The 25349-nt window shown below is 36.8% G+C and overlaps 2 protein-coding genes across 5 annotated transcripts; one reads left to right on the forward strand and one right to left on the reverse strand.

Annotated features, from left to right (window-relative positions):
- Nucleotides 1–963: 963 nt before the first annotated feature.
- On the reverse strand, nucleotides 964–19713 carry ERMARD (ER membrane associated RNA degradation). Of its 4 annotated transcripts, none has more exons than XM_050316519.1 (18): nucleotides 19570–19713; nucleotides 18163–18331; nucleotides 16913–17052; nucleotides 16317–16418; nucleotides 15080–15169; nucleotides 13834–13931; nucleotides 13154–13290; nucleotides 11721–11835; nucleotides 11082–11184; nucleotides 10583–10612; nucleotides 9995–10063; nucleotides 8986–9156; nucleotides 8035–8118; nucleotides 7534–7613; nucleotides 6887–7015; nucleotides 5218–5427; nucleotides 4252–4365; nucleotides 964–3639 (listed from the first exon to the last, which is right to left on the reverse strand). In XM_050316519.1, the coding sequence occupies exons 2-18, from the start codon at nucleotides 18329–18331 to the stop codon at nucleotides 3480–3482; spliced, it is 2001 nt and encodes a 666-aa protein (XP_050172476.1). In that variant the 5' UTR covers nucleotides 19570–19713; the 3' UTR covers nucleotides 964–3479. The 4 variants fall into 4 exon arrangements, with proteins under 4 accessions (XP_050172476.1, XP_050172475.1, XP_050172474.1 ...); XM_050316518.1 differs by having other exon boundaries at nucleotides 19561–19649; XM_050316517.1 differs by lacking the exon at nucleotides 19570–19713 and adding an exon at nucleotides 19059–19400.
- DYNLT2 (dynein light chain Tctex-type 2) lies at nucleotides 19624–24968 on the forward strand. Its single transcript, XM_050316529.1, has 4 exons — nucleotides 19624–19755; nucleotides 22301–22456; nucleotides 23324–23482; nucleotides 24071–24968. The coding sequence occupies exons 1-4, from the start codon at nucleotides 19672–19674 to the stop codon at nucleotides 24179–24181; spliced, it is 510 nt and encodes a 169-aa protein (XP_050172486.1). The 5' UTR covers nucleotides 19624–19671; the 3' UTR covers nucleotides 24182–24968.
- Nucleotides 24969–25349: the final 381 nt, after the last annotated feature.

The raw sequence follows: 25349 nt of genomic DNA on the forward strand, positions 1-25349 counted from the left end.
AAACCATTCACATAATGATGGAGACAGTGGATTCAGATAACTTCCTACAGCACTAATTTTCACTAGGTCTGTTATAAGCAACAAAGGATTTCTACCTTTACTTGAAAACTATATCCATGCCAATTTGAATTAGGAGCATTCTGTTTCTTATTATTTAATAAAATCTCCCACCTGAAAACTCTCTTTGAGATGGAAGGCAGGCAGAGGAACTACATCTCATTACTGAAAAGCTAAAATGATTAGAGATACTCCTCTTCCTATTTAGATGGGACATTCAAAAACACGCAAAGGAATTCCAATGAATTCCAATAGCCATGAAGATGAATACCCGATTTCCTTCCACATTTTCCAAACTTCTGTTACAAATTCTTTTGAGTTGGGATGCCTAACATTAGCTTTTAAGACCAAGAATTATTGGAAAAAAAATTCTGTTATTTTTAACTAATATACACATATAAATTGTTTAATTGAACTCACAAAAACTGACAGGAATCATCACTCCCTCATGACCATTATCCAGGTAAACAAAATATTTCAACAACTTTCCTCAGGGGCATGCTGGAGATTCCACATCTATGTCTGTATAGATTCACTTAGTGAATACCTCAAGGAAAACACAGACCTCAGGGAGCAAGGCCAACAATTAAAGCAGATCCAAGTAATACCTGGATGAAATGCCACACTTGCAAGAAAACATTCTTTGGTACAATTCCAGATATCTGAAATTTCCAGAATTTTGAAAAAAGACTGGACAACTACTTGAATGCCTAATGGATGACTATACAGTTTTGGACAGCTCAGATCCTGAATTAATTTCTTTTAGTGCGATGGTGAATTGGGAAAGGGAGGCCTCCAGGACCTGGAGTTTTTAGCCCATTACCTGGAGAGGAAAGTGGTCCCTCCCTGCCCCCCACCACGAGGTCCCCATGGAGCCCACAGAGACCACAGGAGAGGACAGAGCGAGAGAGAGTTTATTGTTCATGGAAAGGGATATACATAGGTTTTGAGGGGATCACAGAACAACCAATCAAAAGTTCAAAGGGTCTTACAAACCCACCAGTGGCAAGAAAGGGTTAACAACCAATAGATAAGGAGCTAACAAAGCCAATGAGAAAACTTCCAATTATCTCCTCAGACATTCCTCAGTAGAGATAACTCGAGGGGGTACTTGGGAAGAAGAAAGGGAGTTAACAAAAAGACTACAAAAAAGCCATTTTGAAAGCATGTTCACCCAAACAACAGTAAAAACTTCTGTCCTTCTTATATACTGCAGGTCCACTGCAACACTTTAGGACAAGAAAATCAGAACACTTGAATGTGATGTGTTTTGTCAGTGTTACTCATGCATGGACCCCACTGTATGTCTTAGGTTATTCTAAGCTTGTTTTGTTCTCAGAAATACTGAGTGTTTGAAGTTAAGACTCTTTCCAATAACTTGAACCTCAAAAGTGACTCCAAAGAGAGAGATGGCAAAGATGAGTAACTGAAGTGGAAAAGTAAGTAACTGATAAAGAACAAACCCAATGACCTCTACCATGTCTTTTGCCCTTTGTTCTTTAATGTGCATTGTAGGATATAAACTTATTCTACAGCTGTATTCCACAAGTCTTTTAACAGCAGGAAGAATCCATAAGCCATAAGCCCTACTGGCAAATGACAGCATTAAGTCAGAATAAATAACTGGATTGTCCCAGCCTGTTCAAGATTTGTTCAACAATAGATGGCAGCAGTGTTCCCATCAGAGAGCTTCAGAGGTAGGAAAACAAACTGGAAAAGCATCTTTGACAAAATTGCCAAAGGTCCATCATGTTTCTTACTGCAGACTTAGAGCAGAAAATCACAGCTACAGCACTAATTACAAAAGAAGAAACTGTCAATGTGCTCTATCTTAGGTTAAAGTATATGAAGAGAACAGCATGCAAGATAATTTTAGCGAAGTTTAAATACAGGAACAAAAGGAGAACTTACGCTGTTGAAAATATACACCTATGGTCTATAATGGTGCTTTTCAGTACATGAACACACTTCCAAAAGGAGAAAGCATGTCAGCCATTTATGTGTTTCTAAAACATGACTGTGTTTTAATTTGTTGATCTCTTTCATACAATCAACATGTAAATCTTAAATAATTTTTGCCTTACAATACTTATCATCCACCCCCTTACAATACTTACCACCATCAAAGCAAGTGTCATCATAAATGTCACTACCAAGCCACACCTAGCTGAAGTTAACGTGTCTCAGCAAAATCAAAGCCTCCAAAAATATAATTAATATTTGCCAACTGAGGTTTTAAAAAAAGCTGACATTTTAGACTGTGGCTCATACACTGCATTTCATTCATTATTCTCTATTCTTAATCTTTTTTTATCTAGTTCAAACTTCTTCACACCCTTTAGGTATCATAGCAATAAAAAAAGTGACACAGCTACATTTCAAACGCACATGATATATTTCAAGAGTAACATAAAGGAAGCAATATGATCATAGCATATATCAATCCCCCACACCAAATAAACTAAATTCTCACTGTGATTTTCAGTCAAGAAACATTGCAAAGAAGCTTATTAAAATGTAATTTGAATCTCTAATCCTCTGTAGAGACAAATATTCTCCAGACAGTACCCTCTGGTTTTACTCTCCATAGGAGAAAGCAAATGGATAGACACTGGTGGTCTTCTGTGATTCTGTTCTCTGAAATTCTATTCTTTGGTGATGAAAAAGGGGAAGGATGTATTCTTAAAAAATAAATTATTCAAATGAATGTTATGTGCAAAAAGAGGATAACTTTCTGAACCACAATGAATATGTGTCTGTGAGCATGTACATGTGAGCTATTCACCAACTGACTAACTGAATACGTATTGGGAATGAGCAGAAGAAATTAAACAAAATAAACACACGTTGTGCAAAAGTTATTTCACCTTGTATCCTTTAAATTCTGGTATATAAACAACTTGTGTTATCAGCTCTACCTCAGTGCAAGATCTGACACTGTTTAGAACTAACAGCGAGAACCACAGGTGCCAACGAGTGCTATTCTATGCTCATTGTTTCCTAACCTGTTGAACACAGTGTCTGACATAAATTCCAGTGTATTAAAAAGTAAAAAATTACTTTTTGAATTTAAAAATCTCAGATCTTTTATTCACACTCTTTATTTAGCTATTTTTCAGTACAATAGAAAACTACAAAAAAAGCCCCAATGGACATAACACAAATTAAACTTACAGTAGAACTTGCAACATCCTGATTTAGTTCACAGTAAATCTTTTTCAGTGCATTCAGTAAACAATTCATTCAATGAAAGCTTGATCACCTCCAGTCTCAACAGCTACGTTCTAATAAAAAGACTACATTTTGCATCCAAACTTTGACAATGGTTGGTGAAGTTTGTCTTTGAATTAGACTTCTCAAATATGAGGACTCCAGAAGTCTTTAGATATTACAATGTCCAAACAGTCTTAAGCCCATTTAATTCATGTAGCTAGATGCATTAACATTAGCTTTCTGTCACTGATTTTTCTTATTTTTATCAAAGCCTTGTTTGTAAGTTCCATGGTTTCATCCCACTTGTTTTTCTCAGGGCTTGTGTATGTCACCAAGTTTTCAGTGTACTGCAACACTAACTTCAAAAACCTATGAGAAATAACACCAAAGAAGAAAAACTCTTTAAAGGATTTAAAAAGAAAGAAAAAAAAAATCTCAGTGCCTGATTTAAAGCTGCTAACGTCTTCAAATATCCAAATCTCCTCCTCAAGATGATCAATACATTCAGGTTTGTTCTACTTCTGGAAAAGAACCACTCCCTCACTCTCACAGTAGGATGCAAAGATTTTCAGAACTGCAATTAACACTGCCATAGAAAGAACAGAGTGACAAAATGTGTGATAGAATTTTCCCCAAATGGTTTCCTTTCTTTTCTCAGTCAAATGTTTCACAATGTATATGATACCAAACCAGCTATTAATTGACACACAGAGTAAAATCACCAACATCTTAAATACAGTTTTTATGTACTATTATTTGAGTGTATGATTGTTTCCTCTCTATACTAAGGGGGAGTCTAAAAAATTTAAAAATGTGAATACCTGAAAATATATGGTCTAGTTAAGTTATTTTAATTCTTGAGTGAACATTGTCTGACGTATAATTATGACTAATGATAGAAAATCTCTACAGGATTTGTATTACAGATCAAAAAGGAATATATACAATTCCTATTTTCATAAAGTAAGTTCAGATACTCACTTTAGATACTGCTGATAATCAAAAGGATTCTTCTTACAAACAGCATGAACACTGACTAATTCCACAGTAATCAATATTAAGATGAGTCGCAACACTGGAGACAAAAATTTAATGCTAGAAATTAAAAAAAAAAAAACCCAAACAAATTAAAAAAAAAATCACTGACATAGAAGAATTCTTCAGACTTCTGCACCCATCCTAAATAGCTGAATATTACAGAGTGGGGGAAAAAAAAAAGGACTATGAAAAGTCCTTCAGCAAAAAGTAGTGCAAATCCCAGAACAAGAAATGAAGACCATAAATGAGGAAATCTCCTAAAAAGGAAAAAAAGAGAAATGCATATAATTAAGATTCTGAAGAAAAACTTATGGGAACCCATTATTCCATAGAATAAATCATATTTCAACTGAATCGCAAAATGTATCATCAGTTTCCGTTTGACCTATTTCTTAAATAATATGGTTAACATTTTTAGGAACATAACCTGGCCAATAATACAACATTTAATTATTAAACATCTATGCATAGATATATCTATATATAAGGATGCTGATTCAGGTATAATTATAAAAAGCAGTAAACTAAAGTAGATAAAGTCTTCAAATCAGTTAAACCTATTGCATTCAGATAAATTCTGAATGGCAATTATATATTTAATGAACAGGAAAAGCTAGCATCTACAAAAATACAATCTAACATTTAAATGATACTTAATTTTAAAGTGACGCAATCTAGCAATGCTAAAAATACCCACTAACTTATTCTCCAGTTTGAGATTTTCTTTTTAGTTCAATATTCCTGCTTAACAAAAATCTGGTTTGACACTTAACTCTGAAATGGTTAATGAGAACTTGTGAACACTGTTGACTTTAACCTTCTAAGACAAACCACTGAAAGCCAGCAACAGCAGCGTGCAGCCACTCTCTCTCAGCCTAACCACAAAGTAAAGGGAAACCATCAGCCAACCTGTTCAACATCCGTAGATAGTTATGCCTCTGACGAGAACGCAGAGTCTTGTTCACCCACTGTGTGTATCTCACCTCAGCGCTGGCAATAACTTGTTCGGACACTTGATGGCACTGCGTGCTCATTTTGCGGAGTATCACCACTATTTCCAGAACAGGTCGTGGACAGTAAAGGGTGCAAATACGCGTATCACAAAGTTCAGTCAACAGCCTCCAAAACAGGAAGGGATTTTTAATGTCAGTCTTTCATTAGATGGATTTAGCATGAGACACATTTCATATTCAGTGTGGTTTGACTCAACGTTTTAACCCAGAAAACCTGGAAACAAACTGCCCTTACCTCATGACTGAAAAAAAGCAAGGATCTGTGTAGCAGGGGTAGTGATTATGTTCTCTATCACTTTACTGAATATAAATGCAAAGCTGCTGGTGATGAATATGTTTCCCATTTCAGATCAAAGAAACAAAACCACAATAAACAAAACTGCCTGCCTGAAATGATATACTGAACACATCAAATCACAGTAGGGTTGTGGTTGAAGCCTCCCACCACAGTTCAACTCATAATGAATTAACATTCACCATAATAAGACTCACTGAAACAAATGGTATTAATTAGTACTCCCATTAGTGTGTGGTCCTTCTTCTGGGCAAAACAAGCAGCAGACTTAATATTTTGTAAAATGCAGGTGGTGAGACCATTTTTTTAATCAACACCACACCAGATCACGCTTTGTTAAATCACACAAATACATTCCTGCTGTCCTATTCTAATCCACTACACTGATGTGTTACACATCACTTTAAACACTGTTTTTACAGAAGTGTTTCCTAATCTCCCTCTGAGACAGCAAAACATCAATGACCAAAAGTGATGGAGGCAGAAAACTCCAAAATAAAGTTTATGACTTTAGTAATTAGGCTTCTTTTTCATAAATGAGAAAAATGGAAGATTGGTGGGCAGGAAAAAGCAAGCACACATGTTATGCAAGTAAAGCAGCAGGTAAAATCCTCTTGGCACTATCCTGCTCATGCCTAATGGGTTTGATTATGAGTGTTTTGTTCCAAGATATTCATGCAGTCATGGGAATCTGTAGGTTCCCTTAAGAGTGGAAATCAAAAGTCAAATTGTTTTGAACATCATTCCAAGTAGATATAATTGGAACTAACACACCTCCAAGTCTGACACCACATATTACAAGATGTATTCTATTTCTGAATCTTGATATTAAAGCATGTAAAAACATAATTATTTAGTGGTGTATTACCATTTTGAATGCCACACACAGTTGTGACATCAAGCACATTAAAATGAATTTCTGATACAATTTTAGCACACAAAACAGGTTAAAACTAATCTAATCTAGTCAGTACATAAACATTTAAACTATTTTGCTTTCCCAACCTGGAAAAAAAGTGATTATTTTTTCATATTTATTTCCAAGTAAAATCTCTACTGTAATTCCCAAATCTACAGTATCCCATCTTAATTTTGAAGATGATGCTCAGCTGCAATCCTAAAATTTTCAGATTAGATCAGCAGCAACAATAGAAAAGTGTATACAACATTTCAAGCATTGCTCTGAAAACAGGGAAGTGAGTAACTTAGGTTTGAGACTTCTTATGTATGTAGAAGCTGACAGCAAGAACCAAGAGGACATCAAACTCACCTCTCTGTTAGGACGCTATTGATTGGATCATCTGAACTACAGCAATTCTGGGGCATATACTGCAGCAACTGAGATGTAATTTCAGATATCATAAAAATTAAAGTACTAGCTTCAGCGTTTTCTTCCAAACTTGAAAAAAAGAAAACAATTAACATTTGAGATGATAAAATTGTGTAGTACTTATTATTTCTCATCTCTCAGGTCTAAACAAGTATAATTTCCTCCAGTGATATTATTAATGACTTCCTCCTTTTCAAATAACAAGAGAATGTTACACTCTTTTTCTAACTAGTATCTTATATCAAGTCTTCCACTATTTTGGTTACCAAGTCCTTTTTAAAATAAGGCATTATTTTCTGTTTTACATATAGTGACCTTTTCTTCAGAAACAGAATATGGAGCCACTAACACTTCTGTCTCTCAGGTATCTTCTCACTCCCTTCAAATTAGCACACTGTTTATAGTTTTTACAGGACCTGTACTGATGTGCACAGCACAGATTAAGCTAAAGAGAACAAAGGGGTCTTCTCACAACCCCTCTGGCATCTACCATCCTTCTAAGTAAAATATTTGGGGAGACATTTCACCATCTCAAATCCCATTCTTCATAACTATTTTGAGAACTCTCTTATATAGCATATACATACCCTTTAATTGTTTGAACTTGTTCCTCAGGCACTGTTGGCAATTCGGACCATAAGTGAATGCTCTTCATACATTCCAGCACCTCAAAAACATATGAAAAATGTCTTGTAAAGTGTAGCCTTTGACAGACAGGCCAACCTTAGCAATAGCCTAATCCAAGATTCCTGAAGACATAACCAAGCAGTGGTCCTGACATAAGAAAGCATAAGGAAATTAAGAAAACTACAGAACAGCAAACATTCAGGTACAAATAAACCTATCCAGTGGTCTAGAACACAAACACAGTATCAATTGCATCAACAGGAGTGTGCATAGTTATATCTCATTTTATCAACTGTAATTTACTTTAATTTAAAAAGATATAGCAAAAACCAACTAAAAATATGTAAGATTTAAGATTTTAACTTTTTTTAGGACAATCAAAGCACAAAGAAAACAATTAGACTAATTTTAAGGATTCACATTTTAAGGACCAAAATGCTTTCACAGATGTGAGTACCTACCTGTTTCTTGAGACGGGAAATTGGATGAAATCGAGATTGGTAGCAACTTGCACAGTTCATCAGTGGTTTTATGACTATATGTTCCTGATTTACAAAATCACAGACAACACACAATTATCATACACAGACCCAGACTTATTCCTCATTTTATGCGATCCACCTATTGCTCTGACATCAGTAAAGACTTCCAAATATGTGAGGGCTGAAAGAACTAATCAGCACAGTGAGTGGTTAAAGCTTAATTTCACACATTTTACCTATGAAACCTGACAGCAGCTGACAGAAAAGCAACCAGGTATTCTCATAACGCAGCAGCATGCAATACTTCTTGAGAAACTAAAAAGAGTAGCAACTAATGAGCAAAAGATTTATTTCACAGGTTGCTTATGGTATTGAAAGAAGTAATCCCAAATATAAACAGGAAAATGGGGAGAGCAAATATAATAATCACTAATGTTGAGAAACATATTGCTAGACAAAAAGTGTTTACAAATTCACAGTATAAGTATGGATACAAACAACATTAGCAAGCCACCATTATTTACAATGTCTTGGAAAAAGAAAATCTCAATAAATACATACCTCAGTGGATGAGCTACAGCTGTTATACATACCTTTTGGATAATTCAGCAGATAAACAGGCTAGGTATCAATACAATTTGACAAAATTAAGTGGAATCACTACAATTTATGGATTAACCATGTGAATAAGGACTGGTTAAGACAATAAATTAGGCACATCAAGAAAGGGTAATCTTTTGGAAAACTTTCTGTACTTATTTCACTACAAAACTAGGCAAAAACATACTTTCACGATTTTTTACTTTGATGAATACTTCATTTCCACAAAAAGCAGCTCTCGAGTAAGATTCAGTCAAACTCTCTAAAATCATATTTGGCATCCAAAACAACTGAAAAAAAATCTTCTGAGAACATAATACTGATCCCTACCTTAAGAGAAAACATATTCTCATCTGAGAATCTGCAGAGAAGAGTAATTGCAAATGCAACTATCTGATTTGCTACTTCTCTGGGAAATGCTTCTAGATTGATTTCTCCGTGGCTTAAACGATCTCTTACACGTGGACCCTCCTGGTGGTTCAAGAAATCCCAAAGAAATTCCTGTGGAAACATACATCAAGTGTACAGAATTGTATTCTATGTGTATTCACACAGAATTGAATATATCCAGTGTACAGAATACCCCTGAAAGACAGATATGTGATCATGTCTATAGGAAAGGGGCTTTCAGATATTCAGAAAAAAAGAACAATGCAAACTATACTTGTAACAAAAAAAAAGGGGAAAAAATGGTGCAACTTATCCATCTTGGTAGCTTCTGAGGAAATTCAAAACTAACATACATGCTAAATTCTGATAGCTAACAACAGACTTCCTTCCTTTGTGTCCCAAGCCTTCTACAACCCCACTGCCTCTGGCAACAGGACAGTAACCTCAGATCTCCCCTATACTCTCTAAAGATCTCTAAATTCAACACCTCTAGTTTTCCTGTTCACTATCTGTTTGGGTAGTAAGATGCAGAATGTGCTCTGCAGGTTTGAGCTATATTTTTTTGCCATCTGCCCAAATAGTAGAAGATGTGTCCCAGAAGCAATCAGAAATAAGTTTGAAATTTTCCTTCACGCAGCCATCAGTTCCTCTTCTGCTCTATTTTGCTGAACTTCAGAAATCTAAAGAAAAGTATCTCCAAGACATCTATATTTCAGAAAGAAAGGTAGTCCTATATCCTAATTCAATATAGCTTGCGAGATACCACCTTGTATCATTCCCAATGAAAAAGACTAACAAGCTTCTGGTTCTAAGGTGCTTGATACAAGCTATATGAAATAAATAAATATTAGGTATGCTCATAAAGACATTACTAAACTAAAACACAAACAAATGAAAACAAGGAAAAAAAAACAAGAAAAAAAACACAGAAAACTTTCAAAACACTTGCCATGGCAGGCTCCTCAAGAACTACAGGTAGTTGGTTGACTTCTTCATTATCCAAATGCTTTGCTAGCATCTAAAAAAAAGTATTTTGAATAGAAACTTACTATATTAGTGAAAGCCAAATAAGCAAAGAAGAAATATCAACTAAAGTAATTAGTTTTCCTAATTTTATGCTATTACTTCTGCCACTCTAGAATCAAAGTCCCTAATTACTACTCACAATTTGAGGTAACTCAAACAACTTGTAAAATTGAGGATTTCTGCTTGCAATATTTATTTGTATTTATTCTGAATAACTGAATCTAGGAAAAATGACAGAATGTTTGTTTCTGTGGAGTGAAGAATTTTAAGATAAAAACATTTAGAAGAAAATATTCCGTTTATTACAATATGTATTAATTTTGATATTTTCTGGAGGATTTAAAATTTAAAATGTTTACTGTCTATTATTTTTTATTTTGAAAAAAGTTAGAAATAATGTCTTATTCAATACAAGAATGTGCATTCTGGACTGTAGTAACAGGAAACGTGCATGTGCTTAAATTCTGACATTGATATATATTAAATTTAAAAAAAATAAAAATCACAGTACCTCATCAAAAGTGGTGTAGAAAGCAGAAGACTAGAACAAAAGACAATTAATATTACTTGATTTTCAAACAAAGTCAAATAACTAGACATGTATATCAAACTTTTATTTATTCATTTGCATGATATACCAGAGGTGAACGAATAGCAAAAAAGGTCCCTTATGAATGAAAAAGGGACTTTTGGATTTTAAGCTGAGTTTTTTAAAATAAATATATCATGGTCTACTTTCCACCCTAAACTACTGTTTCTGAACACTAACCTTCAACTGCTTTTTCAGTTCTTTTTACTGGCAGACATTTAAAAAAAATTAAAGGCATTCATAAATCTCAACTGGAAATTTTTAAATAATTTTCTACAATTGACTGAAATTTTTTGAGGTAAATCTGTGAAATATTTTGGGGATAAATCTGTAAATGTTTATAGACATCATGCTTCTAGAATAACTATTTTGCAAGTATTGTAAGCACTAAATCATAATTGACTTTAGACAGAAATTTTACCTCAGCTGTTAGCAAACGATTTGGACATTTATTAGTTGTAGTGAAGAGCAATCTAAGTCCAGCTTCCAGCTGAGGAAGTAAGAGAATCACACTGTCAGCATATCTGAAAAATTAACAGAGATATCCAGTTTTTTTCTCCATTGAGCCATTTCAGACTTACAGTCTCAGGCCAAATGACCTGGACTAAAATTCCCTTGTAATGCACTTTGTAAACAAACAAGTGACTACCTGTGCCAAACATAAACCGAACCACTGAATACAAGCTCAGAGGCTAGAATAACTTACAGAAAGGTGAAGCATGGGAGAAAAAACCAAAACAATACACTTTTTTTAAAAATTCAAAATGTTAATATGCAGAGATTTATTTCCCTTGCTTTGTAAATCTCTCCTTTGTTGCTACATCTTGAACAGTTCTTTTTAGGGTTCAAAATATAGTTTATAGCCTTATTTGGCACAAAACAAAGTGATAAGTTGAGAAACTTTCTGAGGGATCACCGTAACAATGCATAACGATATATCGTTATGTAACAAACTTAGTAAAAAGCTTTGGAATCCGTGAATGCAGATATATAAATATAAAATATATTATTCTAAATAGAATATATTCTATTAAAAAATAATTTAAAAATTTTGACTTACCTGCTTTGCTTGAAAGCTGTTAAAGCAGCAATCCAAAATGGTAACATTGTTTTTAATGCAAAACTGGACAGTTTTACAAGCTCTTCAGCTATGGAAAGTGTTTCATTATTAAGATCTAAAAGTTAACAAAACAACATTGAAAAACTACATATAATCTCTAGTTTACTAATGCATTCTTAGTATTTCACTGAAAATAAATTATTTCAACATTTGTAAAGGGAGACTTAAAAGTTATCCAATTTATTTTAACGATGCAGGTTCAACAGTAGCCATATTTAGGATCAGAATCTGAGTATTTAAGATTGCATCTGTGGTGATAATATAAAATTACAGAGTAAAAACAGTTAAAAAGTCATGTTTGCTTTTTATTGAGATTAAAACACTACAGCAACTGGACTCAGCTTCTGTGGAGTTTTTTTCCATCTACTTCAAATACTTTTAAAAAGTGTAATATAAATGAATCATTTCAATCCAGTCAAAATCAGAACAGTAGTACGAACGTTTGAACATGAGCACATTGTTCCTACTTTATCAATTTTCTGTGTTGACATGTAGCATATTAACACTTCATAATTCCATGCTACCATGTAATGAAACTCACACTTATGCATTCACATTTTAAATGTCTTATCCAAAAGAAAGCTTAAAATGGTAAGCGGGACTTGACTGCAGTTGGTGTTTTCGCAAAGCAAATCAACAGCTATAGCATTTATACTACAAATTATTGAGATGTTATCAGCTTGATTTGGTTCCCAAAAGCCCTGTCTCAGTTCCATGGACAGATGTTCCACTGGCAAACTGAATATATAGCACAAATTGACTCATGACCACCACTGACACCAAGATTTCCCATATGCTGTTGTTGACTTAAAAATTTAAGTAGGAATAAACAAAATAAGGTCTGCAGACAAGGAGATGAGATGGTTTTAATCTGACTTCAAGTGTTTCCCTGAGAAAAGCGCTAGTATACTGAAGATTTATCACCATCCTTTACTTTGTTTCAACACCATCTTCCCTGTAAGACTCAGGGCACTCCTGCTGGGGACCCTTGCAGCTGGAACCCATTGTTTCTGGAAGAAATTAGGTTTTGTAAAGGCAAACTAGATGACTGTTACATGAAATGAACTCTCATAATCAAAAAAATGGAATATACGGTTGAAGTCTTTTAGAAGCAGTCATGCTTCACGTTTCAACATATTACAATTATTTTAGAACACAATATTTTTTGATTCAATAGCTAATGTAACTGTCTACATATTAAAAAGCTGTCCTACAAGCATGACTGGTTCATCTTATGACAGTATATACACATGTCTCAGTTAAGATTTAATCCTGGAACTCTGGAAAATGCATTATTATCAATAGCGCTTTTGGGCAACCAAACAATAGCAAATATAAGATAATAAAAAACTTACTAATATTTAAATACTTGCCTGGAAATACATCAAGCTCCTCTAAGCTAACGAAGACCACATAAGGTCGATGTAGTAAAATGCATTTAGTTTGCAAAAGATAAGTCTGCAACAACTGACCCAATCCTGCAGTTAAAAAAAGCAGCATAGCACAATATCTAGGGAGAATAACACAATACATTAGAATAGCTTATACAAAGAAATCTTTTATAAAGAATCAACACTTCTGAATTGGGGCCGAAGCATTTTTTTCACTCTTTCAAAGAACACCCAAAAATAACACTCCTCACATGAGTAGGGGCACTTAATAACTAACTGCATTCACAAGCATAAAAAAAAAATTAAAGACTAGAATTAGGAAAAAAGCATAACTGTATTCTCTGTTGGTTGCTGTCGCTCCTCCTTCTACCCCAGTCTTTTGTTCCAAGTTATTCCTCACCGCCCTGACAGAACTTCAAAAAAAAAAGTTAAGCTTTCTTGCTTAACAGTACAAAAAACTCCGGTCCTAATAATGGCTGAAGTATTCTACAGAAATCCATTTCCAAAGAAGCAACAGCAGCAGGGGAAATCTATCAGGATACTGACTGAGCCTTTGGGACTATTTTTTTTTTTTTCCAAGAGAGAAGCAAGTTTTACCACTTTTCAAGAACTTGCAAGTCTGACTGGTAAGAAAATGAGATTTTTTTTTTTTTGAAACTTACTTGGCAGGAATTTCTTGTGGGGATGCAAATCCATGCCACAAAACATTACGAAGATTCAGACCATATGGAGATCCAATGAATATCCTCAGTACATTCATCTAATTAATAAACAAAGTAATTACTGCATGAAGAAATCTATTTTTTGTTATCTTTCTTACTTTTATTATCTTTCCCCAACAGAAAACTTCAGAAGTTATTCAGAAACTACAATATGTACTGTCAAGATGACTGGCTACAGCTTGTCACAGTGACAGAAACTCACTATTTGCAATTCCCAGCATTCTCTGAAATTGTTCAGCTTATTTGTACAGGCTATAGAATATAATAGGGGACAAACAAAAATATCTATTGGACATTCCAAGCAGTTATGACAGGCAAAACAAATGACATAAAGTATAGCTCTTACTTCTTGTAGTATAAATCCACATGATTTAATGCAAATTAACATAAAAATACAGAATTTGCATTCAAAGCTGTATTTCCAGATCACTATCAAACAAAATGGGAAACTTTGGTTTATTTTTCAATTGTAAGAATTTAAATATTCCATATGCCATAAAAATTTAAATAATCTTTGTAACACTACTAGACTGGCTAACAACACAGGCTTACACAGTTCACACCTAATGTTTTGTTCTAACAAAGAACATGCTCTTGTAAGACTGCATGTGGAAGATCCACCTACTCTGTTTAGACAAGAGTGTATATGTCATCAGAATTTTGTGGGTTTTTTTGTTTGGTTGTTTTTTTTTTTTTTTTTGTTTTGGTGGTGTTTTTTTGTTTGTTTGTTTTGTTTGTTTTTCAAATTAGTTGTCTCTATTTTGAAAAATTTTGATATGCTAAATTTTATAAAGCATCTGACTACATTGGTGGTGAAGAGGAACACAGTTTATCAGAAACAGTTAGTGCAAGATGTGTATTTTCAAGCAGTGCAACTCAGAATGAGGCAGATGAACTCTGCTAATCACCTGCCAGATACGTGAAATTTTACTTATGTTGGTTTTTCATACAGGAAGGGAAATAAGAACTTACAACCTTGTTTTTAAAACTATTTATTTTACAATATTAACTCTTTTTAAAAATCATAGACCCCCAGACTGTAACGTGTATAAAATGAAAATAAATCTACAATATAGAAAATCTGCAAACTCTTCAGTACAAGCAAAGGCTACGCTTGGAAAACTGACATTTGGTAGGAAGAAAACCAGATCAGTATTTGTTACTTATTTCAAAAGTAGGCACTTACTACAGCTTGTCCAAAGACAACTGCTAGCTGCTCAGATGCAAGCAAGTCTCTTAGAAGGAAAGGGCAATCATTACCCTTAAGTAAATATACCTATTAAAAAAAAAAAAAAACCAAAACAGATAACATAAACAATTTAGTATACTTCTTTGTATTTCAAACATAACTTGACTATTTCACCCAGTAACCATTTTCATTATTGTAAAAACACTAGTCAAACAAAACACACCAAGTCCTTTAAAAAGCTTGAAATTCTGTAATTTAATGACAAATTAAAATTTAGGCAATGTATCAGAAAGGAGTGAATATCCTACTTAATGTTTCCATAGTTAGGCTTTTCACAGTGTCTGTACATGTACTGCTCTTCTCTTCCAAAAAAAAAACCAAACCACAAAAAACATTAAGTACAACAAGAACACGTAATTATGGGAATAAACTCTACCATGGACACGATATTTCATTCTTACCCTAGAAGTCTACAGGGTCTGTCAGTGTTAGAGGGAGGAGACTTGTGGTTTGTCTTGTGATTCATGTCATTCCTGAAACTAGGTTTGTCCTTGTTGGGCAATCTCAGCATCTCTGTTTTCAACTGCTATCATGCCTTCTGTTCTTTGTATTCTCCCTGACAGTTTTTTCCAATTTTTGGTAATTTTTTGTTACTTCAAATTTACCAAGCCCCCTTCTTGGGCAGATTTATTTGTGAGTTAGCCGATTACTCCGTTATTTCCTTCTCCAGAGCTCTTCATACATATTTAACAACCAGCTATTTTAACGTATCTGGGCCTAATACAGCCCAGCAGCAAACACTCTTGGGATAGCTGTTGCTTCCTTCTCTCTAGGAAAAAAGCTATTTAGCAGGCAATTTTTTCCAACTACATACCACTCCTCAGAGAAGTTACTACACCATCAGATCTTTTGTGGAAGCTATGTTGCTCACTGTTTCAGTTAAATAAATCAAAGTAACAAAGACCTACTAATGAATCAAACTCTTTTTTAATTGAATTGCTTAGTAACAGCACCGATACAAGGAACGGTACCAGCACAGGTGAAGGAGCTGATGTTTTCCCTAGCACAACTGGATCCAGAATAGGACCTCTGTCTGACTCAAAATGCACCTGGGCTATTAGTGTACTACTACAGTACAGGTTAATCTCACTTTTTCAATATGCAATTAAATCCAAGAGCTCATTCCCATCTTATAAAGCCAAATCTGTAATAGAGTCCACATCTTGGTACTTACATCACCCAAGGCTCGCTCCAAGCATGATGTTAGTTTCATTAAGCTGAGAGCAACTTCTGTAGTTTGTGCGTATTGTAAAACATCAAATACTTCAAGAAATACCTGTATGATTGGGGGGAGGAAGAATGTTGTGTTAAATATTCAGAAGGAAAAATCAAATTTTCAAAAGCACAGAGAAACCTAAATATTCCTCCATGACAGTTGCTATACAAATGTAGACAGAAAACTGTGCCAAGGAGATAAAAATATAGACACCTGGAGAGAAATTTCCCTAGAGCACCTCTCGATAACTAGTGCCCTACATATATAAAAATTATCCACAATAACTTTATAAGGTAAAGCTTGATACTAGGCACAGATTATTAGAAAATAAAAATCCTACGATCTTACGTTAGAACAGGCCTAAAGCAACTCATGTTCTCTAAAATATAATTACAAAGTCAGGGAAACTATAAGCAAGCACATAACAGAGACAGACAATTAGTTACAAATTCTAAACATTTTGGTTCATGGATATCTCTTCTTTGTTCTTACATTAAACATTCTACAAAGGGTTTGTGTGCCAAAATGTGAATTGTTAACAGAAATTTCTCTACCTCTGTGCAGTTTGTCCACTGCAACCACGATGCATACTGAATTATGAATTGATCCTTGGTCAGAGATTTGAAGTGCACATTAACAGATTCACATACAGGTCCTAATGATCGTATGCTTTTGATAAAATCCACACTTTGATCTTAAATTGAAAAAGAGAAGGTGATTAGTGTACCAATCTTCCCAAAGGTCCAATATTTTAAAACTCATAAGATATAAAACCTGCTACAGGTGGTGTGCATATTTAGCACAGAGAATTTTATCCAGACTTTTCTAGCACAACTAATTCACTACAATTAATGTCTAGAACACAGATATTGAAAAGTAAAATTGCAGTGCAAAATCAGGTAAGACTGAGCACCTTCTCCAAATAAAACAAAACCAAGCAAACAAAATTAGAAAAACCAACAAAGCCTAAACACAAGAAAATATGGAAGTAAATAGAATCATTACTGTTCTGCTTTTGTTGAAATGGGAAGAACCTACTAGAATTTCTACAGAAATTCCACATAATCAAGTTGGAAGCTAGTGCAGGCTCAGCAGGATAAGTCAAGTTGCACCACTTTCACTCTTTAAAGAACGCAGGTGGATATGGTACCTTACAGAGTGGTATCACTGCTTCATTTTGGTGGGACACTTTTTATAGGAAAATAAATTCTTGTAATTTACTGAAAGATAGTCCTTGAGGCAGAAGTATGTAGCATTTTACCACCTCGGGAAATTAATAACAGAGCTTGCACGATGCAATTTGGCAAACTAAAATTTAGTGAGTTCATCAGGGTATAAAGGGTTTTTTTGGTTAAAAAACACCTTTAGACTATTCTACATAGAGAAGAGAAACCAAATTGTACTTCTGCACAAGCTAGAGTTGGAGAAACAAAACCAGAAGCAACAGTAGGAATACTGATGGCCCCTGAGTGTTTTAAATTTACTGCAAAAGGAATATAAAGAACACAGATGAAGGCAACTACGAGGTTGGAAAGAAGCAGAACTGAACCCCTATGTTACAGGCACATTAAACTAGGAACCAAGATGAAGGCAAACCAGCAGCTACAGATTACACAAACCTTAGGAGCCAGCAAAAGCCAAATAAAAAAGCTCTTTGTAGATATCAACTGTACATACTCTAAATCTGCAGTAAAGCTAATACTGTACTGTAACAAAATGTAACTAAGCTAGAATTACTATCATGTACTGAAATTCTGCATCAGTCTTCAATGTATCATCACTACTACAGCAGGTAAACACCAACCTGATTCAAGGTAACACACATGGTCTGTAACAGCTTGCCAACATATTTCACCGTTTCCAGATAAAATATTGTTAATATCATATGTATCTTTCTTCTCAAATCCAAGTTTGCAAATTGCATAATGCACAGGCTGAGAAAGACAAGTAGTAACCGAGTCTGACAACGCCATCTAGAACAAATACACACAAAAAAAGAATCCTTGTATTAAGAAAGCACATGAGACAAAGAAAATGATTAAAACATACCCATCGCACAGAGAGACGGTAACATGACATCTGTAAACAAGCTGTTAAGGTTTGTAATACAAGTTTAATCTATGCATATGATAAAAGGAACTCTCAACCAGAACCAGCCTGGGAAAACTGAGGGGAAGAACTGCTCTATTTTCATAGTGCCAGGACAGTGTATTTCAGAGTGGCTATATCTACTGAACTGATGACAAGACAGACTGAAGCAAAAGATCCCAGTTTATACATAAATGTTCTGTCTAATGGATGAGCTTGCAGAGAAACTGATGGTACTTCAAGCACAACCAAGAGCTCCAGTCCTTACAACTAGCAAAATCCTTGGAGGGGTGTAGGGGAGGAATACGTGAATTCTGCAGCAATGTTAGTACAGTCTAAGCATTAATGTTATTTCACGTTAACCTAAACAGAAAAACAGACTGATTCAGAAGCACACATTTCAATAAAAAAATTTGCAAGAACAGAACTGCCCATGCTAAGAAGGAAGAAAATGCTTCTTAGTAAAAAAGAACAAACCAAAAAGTCATGCTTTCTCATTAATGAAACAGACAAGAAATTGTTTGAAAACGAAGTACCAAAACAAATAAAAAAAATTCCATTAAATTAAAAACATTTTTTCCTCTTTAATTAGGCGGCAGAATAGACCCTCACAGTGCGTAACTTCTGCATTCATGGTTTCAAGGAGAGATGAGATATTTATATGGGTATTGGCACTGAGCAAGGGTACCAGTTGCTATCGGGAATCCGTATTAGCTGCCACCAGCTTACCTTTCTTCTATGAAAAAAAAAAAAATCTAAAACGTCCATAAAATATCATTCAGACCTTCCCCTTAATTTGCCTTTTCCTCTCCCCTCCGTTTCACTGTCAGGGAGAGCAGGCCAGAGCAAATCCTGCACTAACGCAGCCACCCTTTATTATTATTTATCTAAAACAGGCCGGGCAAGGACCAGGGCTGTGATCTTTTCAGGGAGAGCTCATTAAGCCCCACGTTTCCACTGGCAGAAGCCGGGCAGAGCTGCCCCCTCCCATCTCCTCCCCACCGCACCGCCCTCGGGCCGCAGCGCTGCCCCACGCCTAGAAGGGCCCGCCGGCAGCCCCGAGGCCCCGACCCCTCTGCCGGAGCCGGAGCCGCCCCCGCCATGGCGCCGGTACCTCCGGTACCTCCGTTACCGCCGGCCCCGCCCGCGCTGCGTCACGGCCGGGCCGCGCGGGAAGGGCCCCGGGGCCGCTCCGTGCCCGGCTCCCGGCGCGGCGGGGGAAGCCATGGATAAGCGCTCCGAGGGGACGAAGCCCGCCGCCCCCACGGAGGGAGGAAAGCGGCGCCAGGGCTTGGCCGATAAAGACGCAGTGAGCGGCCGGCAGGGCCAGAGGAAGCGCCGGGGGTTGAGCTGCCGGGGGCTGGCGGCCCCCCGGGCAGGGAGCGGTGCGAGGGCAGCGGGCTCGGTGTGATGCCCGACTGAGGCGGGGGCGCTGGTCCGGGCCTGCAGAGCTTCAGCTGGCAGGGGAGCCTGGGGCTTGGTGTCCTTAGGAAGGGCGGTACAGTGCGTGGGAGAACGTGGGGCTCGGTGTGAGGTTAAAAGTTGTCTGTGATGTAGTGAAAATTTGTATCAGGAAAGCTGTTCGCGCTTGATTGGCGTCCGGCTCATCCCCTTTCTGCTTGGCCAGGTGTCATGCTTACACCTGCCGTGCAGCTGGTGTGCTGGCTGAGGCATTGGGAGGCTGAGCTGTTGCGAAGGTAAAGAGAAGGAAAGGATGGTCCTCCCTTTGGTGATGCAGTCTTTCCAACTTGAGGGCACAACTTCTAAGTTAGAACAGCACCCCTTTTGAAGAAATAAACCAGAACTACTTCTTGTTTAACAGCTATTTTTTTTAAACAGGCTTATTAACAAACAACATTTATTTTGAATAGCAAAAGCCTTTTTCTCTCAGCGTACTTACTTCCACGTGTCCAAAGTTAAGCCAATGTAGTAGTAGTCCAGTAACATAAGAACGGGCTTTTGTTGGTCAAGTAGTCAAAAGTAAAGTCAGTTCTTGAATTTTAGAGATATTTTTTCACAGAGGGTGCAAATAATGTACAGAAATGTAATTGCAACCTTGTGCTAAAACTTGGAATCACAGTGTTTGTACTGTAGTATACAGATGAAGGTTTATTGACTGGCTGTGTAGAGAAATCAATAAGGTTTTTGGTTGCCTCATTAGTAAACAGCTTTTTGCAAATGATAATGGAAACTTCTGTCTCTAATAATGGCAGGTAAACTTTTAAGTAGCAGCATTATTAGAAGTCATGTGCTATAGACATGAATTTTCTTTCATCCATAATGGAAATGGCTGACAATGTTATGACTCAAGCTGAACTATGTTAGCAAAGAATTGCTGTTTGGGTTGTGACATTTTTCACAGGTTCTTTTCTACTCATATGAATAGGAGTGTTCATTTTAGCAGCTCAGGTGGAAGACTTTGCTGGTTTTTCCTCTGTTAGGAGACCTAGGACAAGCATATCAGAGCTGTAGTCATTTGAGACCTAAGCTTGCAGTTAGAAGATAGTAAGTGTCCACAGCCTAAGTGCAAATGTGTTTGCTCTTACATTTTTAGAGTAAATGCTATTCAGAGTTTGCAGTGTTGGGGTGGTATCAATAAACATCCCCAGGCAATTAGGACTAAGGCTGCCAAAATCACTGGTTTTAAGGAACTAGTGTCCACAGCGTTGACAAGGCTAAAGTGTAAGTGATTTCATAGAGAAAAAACTGCATTTCTTATTCTTAAACTACTTGTACTGAAAGATTTGTGAGCCCCTGAGTAGCACATCTCTTCAAATAATTCTCATTACACTTTCATATTATCCACGAGTGTATGATTTTTTTTCCTGCATTCTTAGTGTAAGCCTTGTTTTGTGATGTTATTTCACATTTGAGCTGTTTTCTGCCCTTCTGGGAAGGAGCTGATGATTTTCTCTTATCTAAGTTCTAGCTGTAGTCAAGAAGTGGAACAAGAGGCTAAAGAGTTGGCAAAATGTGAAAGTGGTTCATTAGGAGGTAGTTGGTATGGAAGACCACTGCCTGTAGCATTTGTTATGTCTCTTTGGTTCCTTGTGCTTTTCTGTCTGTCTTATTATAATTTTACAGTTCTGTTTTAAGCCAGCCCTGGAGGACAGCAGGTGACATCTTTTGTCTGCAACATCAGAGTTGCTGCTTGCATTCATAGAGGGACAAATTTTGTTATGTGTGTTGAAGAGAGAATACACAACTGTATGGGGAGAAAACTGGATCTTCAGAGGTCTGCATTTAAGTTCCAAGCAAAATTACAATAATTTGCAGACTGGAACTTATTTTTTCCTTTTTTTTTTTTCCTGGCTTTTTTTTTTTTTCTTTTTTGTTTTAAGAGCAAATTAAGTCATCAATACATAAGCCATTGGTTTAGTAATTTCACAAAGAATGAGGATAAATAAAATGAAGTAGTGAATGAACCAAGTACATATTTTGGGCGTTGTGTAGGCTGCTTGAATTAAAAGCTTGAATTTGTGGTTAACAGTCTTGGATGGATCTGTTAATAGCTATGTGTTTTTACTTGGAAAATGGAGTGGATTCAGGGTACTAACATGATGTGTCTGACTGACTGAGTTTAAATGCAAACTTCTGTTGGATTTTGCTGGAAAAGAAGTCAAAAGGGAGTGGAAGTCAACCACTTCTTTTTTTTTTGGTCAAAGCAGTAGTAGTGTTAAAACAGCCAGAAGGTGATAACCAGTTTCTAGCTTTCTGTGGGTTTTTTGTTAACGTATTCCTAGAGTAATTGTTGGGGTTTTTCCCTCTTAACTGTACACTGTAAAGTATTATTTAAAGACTTTTAAATTTGAAATATTGACATGTAATGTGGACTTTCTTATTAATTTGTACAGATGAAAGGAAAAAAGACACGATCCTATTCTGAAGATTTAAGTGTGGCTCCAGTGGAAGAACAAGCAAAGACAAAGTGCGCTAACACATACAGACTGGAGTCCCGTAATAAATTTCGAGACTGTTTAGTAAGAGACAAAGCTCAACAAATACTAACGGTACAGTATTTTTTAAATTAAGTTTATTTTTAAATTTTTTGCATGATTTCATTGCGAAAGTAGCTTGTCTTGCAAAGGTACTTATGGAACAGGGCAAATTAAACATATGCATATATCCTGCAGTCTTTGAGTTTTGGCACAGAAATATATTTGTGAATGTGCTGCATTTTGGCGAAGTGCAGAAGGGCCTCTGCAAGGCCACTGCTGAGCTTGTTGGGTGCTGTTTACGTGGAGCTGAATCTTCTTAAACTCTTGCCTTTTTTGAAATCAAATTGAGCTACAGCCCAGTTCAAAGTACCCTAATCTGCAAAATCTCCAGTTAGCCAAAGATCATGACCTCAAATTTGTGGAATTCTATTAGTTCTGCTAATATCACATGACCTGCATAAAATATACGTGGTGTTCTTAATGGTCAGACTGCTACATACAAAAATTAAGCAAAAATGAAAGAAAACAATCTGTGGAGATAATACGTAGCTGTTAGTGATACTTTGAATAGTTATAACCAGCTCTTTTTAATTTTGCTGTTTGGAAGACATGCCTTGGATATTTGGAACTGGTATTTGTAGCACTCTTTTCCTGTGAGCTGAGCCCTAACGATAGAGAAGAGTACACTCCTCATTGTTAAATGTAGATTGGCTGGACAATTCGCTGGACACACATCAAATGTGTGTCCCTTTCAAAAAAACAGATGAAACATTTTAGCATAAAAGTAGCACATCCTTTGCTGTTTGGGAGTATCATCTGTATTGACTGTTCTACTTACTAGTTCTTCTTGTGTTCTTGTAAAGAAAATGACTGTAAAAGGTTTTTTTGCAAAAGACTACCAGGATAAAAACTAAGATCTTTCAAAATTGTTTTTGATAGAGTAAACTTCAACATGCCAAATACGATGGAGTTTCTAGTCCCTCCTTGTGTGCTTCAATCTCAGAAGAAATATTAAAGGCTGTGAAGGAATTTGGCTTTGACCGTTATAAATATGTGGTATCAGTGCTAATTGTGGAAAAGACAGATCAAGCAATGATTGTAAGCAAACATTATTCATAATATGTTTTGCAAATTGAAAACAATAAGGTACGAATAGATTAGTGAAGTGGTCCAAGTCAACTTTTTTTCTCCTAAGGAATATGTTTATTCCAGCCATCAGTTCACAGAATTTAGCTTTGAAAATAATTTTGTCAAAAAAGCTGAGAGCCCAGTAAATGGTCACAAGACTAGACTAACCTGGAGGTGGAGGAGTGAGGGACATGACTTCTTAGTTCTATATGTTCCCAAAACTAATGTCTATTCACATAGGCATGTTCTAGTGCTTTTTAAGGGATGCTCTTAGCAGTATGCTAAAGTGCAACAAGTGAACATGAGAGAGAATTGGGGGTTAGTGTAGAGATTTTTGGATCTATAGTGGGAGCTTTACTGTGAAGCAAGAACATATATTTAACATTGAATAGGAATTGTTAATTTTCACTCAACTTATGCATTGTTGTTACTAGTTGTAACTCTCATAATGCAATTAGATTTGCATTTAGATAATGCTATGTGTTCTTTGAAAAATAAATAGTAAACCTGTGCTGTATATATATTCACAAATAGCTTTTTCTGTTTTTTTCCCTTTAGGTTGCCAGCAGATGCCTCTGGGATGTTCAAAGAGACACTTGGGTTTCAGCTAAATGTGAAACTGAAACGTTTATTGCCCTGGCTTTGGTAATGGCTTGTTATTACGACTAATACTTTGAAAGCCACAGATGGATTCGTGCATCACAGTACGTGGTACATTTGAAAATTTGCAGAGCATCATTATTTTAGTATTCGTTTTTGTCCTGTTGCTGTTGGCACATTGAAACTGACATACAGTTGAGATAATTTTCCTCTTCTTTTCTCTGTTAAGAAAAAAAAAACAGCCCCCAAAAAACCGCTTTGGAAATGTTTATGGTTGAGTACATATGGGTTTCATCTGTTTAATGCTCTGCTGTGGAAGTGAAAGCAGCTGGTGTTAAGGCCAAACATTGGAAAATTTTGAATGTTGCTTGTCTGTTGTTGTGCCTAGGACTGTTAACCAATGTTTACACAAAATTGCAGGTATCAGTTTTCTTAAAAGCATGCTTTTTGTAAGAAAAGGCAGTATTCATCTTTTACCTAGTTTTCTTTATGATCAAATGCTAGTCTGCCTAGGAACCTGCCTGAGAGGGAAGCCGTGTTTTGCAGTTCTAGATACTTGTGCAAATTTCCAGTCTTGCCTTGAATTAATTGAAAGTTCGGTCAATAGGTTTCCCAGGCCTTAAGCTTGGGTCCAGGGTTCAGGTTGGTGGACAGGTACTGCACTGAACATGTTGGTCACTTCGGTCTAGGGGCCTGCGGTGGCACTGGCGATGGGGTCAGTAACGAGGGTAACTGGTCCATAATAACTGGCAAGGGCAGCAGTGATTGTATTTTGATAAATAAGGCACAGGCAAATCTGTGAAGTGTGTAGACATCAGCTTTTGGACCTGCCGTGTGTGGAGATCGCGGTTGGTGCTTGTACCATTTCCATTGTATCGCTGGCAGCTGAGAACAAACGCGGACGGGGCGGCGGTGCTCCCCACCGCCCGCTTGGCCCAGATCGGGTCCGAGCGTGTTTGGAGCCGCGCAGGGCGCGCCGCGAGGGGCGGTGAGCGGCCCGAGGGGCGGGTGGGCGCCCACCCGCGATGCGGGGGAGCCGGTGTGAGGGGCGGCGCCGGGCCGGGGCGCGGCCGTGCGCTTTGTTCGCCGGCATGGGGGCCGTGCGCGCCCACGGGGCCCGGCTGCGCGCGGGCGGGCGGGCGCGCGCGCCGCCCCGGTCCCCGCGCCGGCGGGACGAGGGTCTTTCCCGGTGGCGAGGAGGGAGGGCTGTGCTTCAGCTCCGGAGAGCGGGACCGGG

This window comes from Myiozetetes cayanensis, unplaced genomic scaffold (assembly GCF_022539395.1).
Source record: "Myiozetetes cayanensis isolate MyiCay16 unplaced genomic scaffold, myiCay2020 scf2-11, whole genome shotgun sequence".
Lineage (NCBI taxonomy): Eukaryota > Metazoa > Chordata > Aves > Passeriformes > Tyrannidae > Myiozetetes > Myiozetetes cayanensis.

Coding starts and splice junctions, on each gene's coding strand:
- ERMARD (XM_050316517.1), bottom strand. Junction 5,428..6,886: donor AATAGCGTCCTAACAGAGAG/GTGAGTTTGATG, acceptor CCTGTTTTGGAG/GCTGTTGACTGAACTTTGTG. Junction 4,366..5,217: donor TATCTACGGATGTTGAACAG/GTTGGCTGATGG, acceptor TTTAATTTCTAG/CATTAAATTTTTGTCTCCAG.
- DYNLT2 (XM_050316529.1), top strand. CDS start 19,672: ATGGATAAGCGCTCCGAGGGGACGAAGCCCGCCGCCCCCACGGAGGGA. Junction 19,756..22,300: donor GCTTGGCCGATAAAGACGCA/GTGAGCGGCCGG, acceptor TAATTTGTACAG/ATGAAAGGAAAAAAGACACG. Junction 23,483..24,070: donor AGACAGATCAAGCAATGATT/GTAAGCAAACAT, acceptor TTTTCCCTTTAG/GTTGCCAGCAGATGCCTCTG.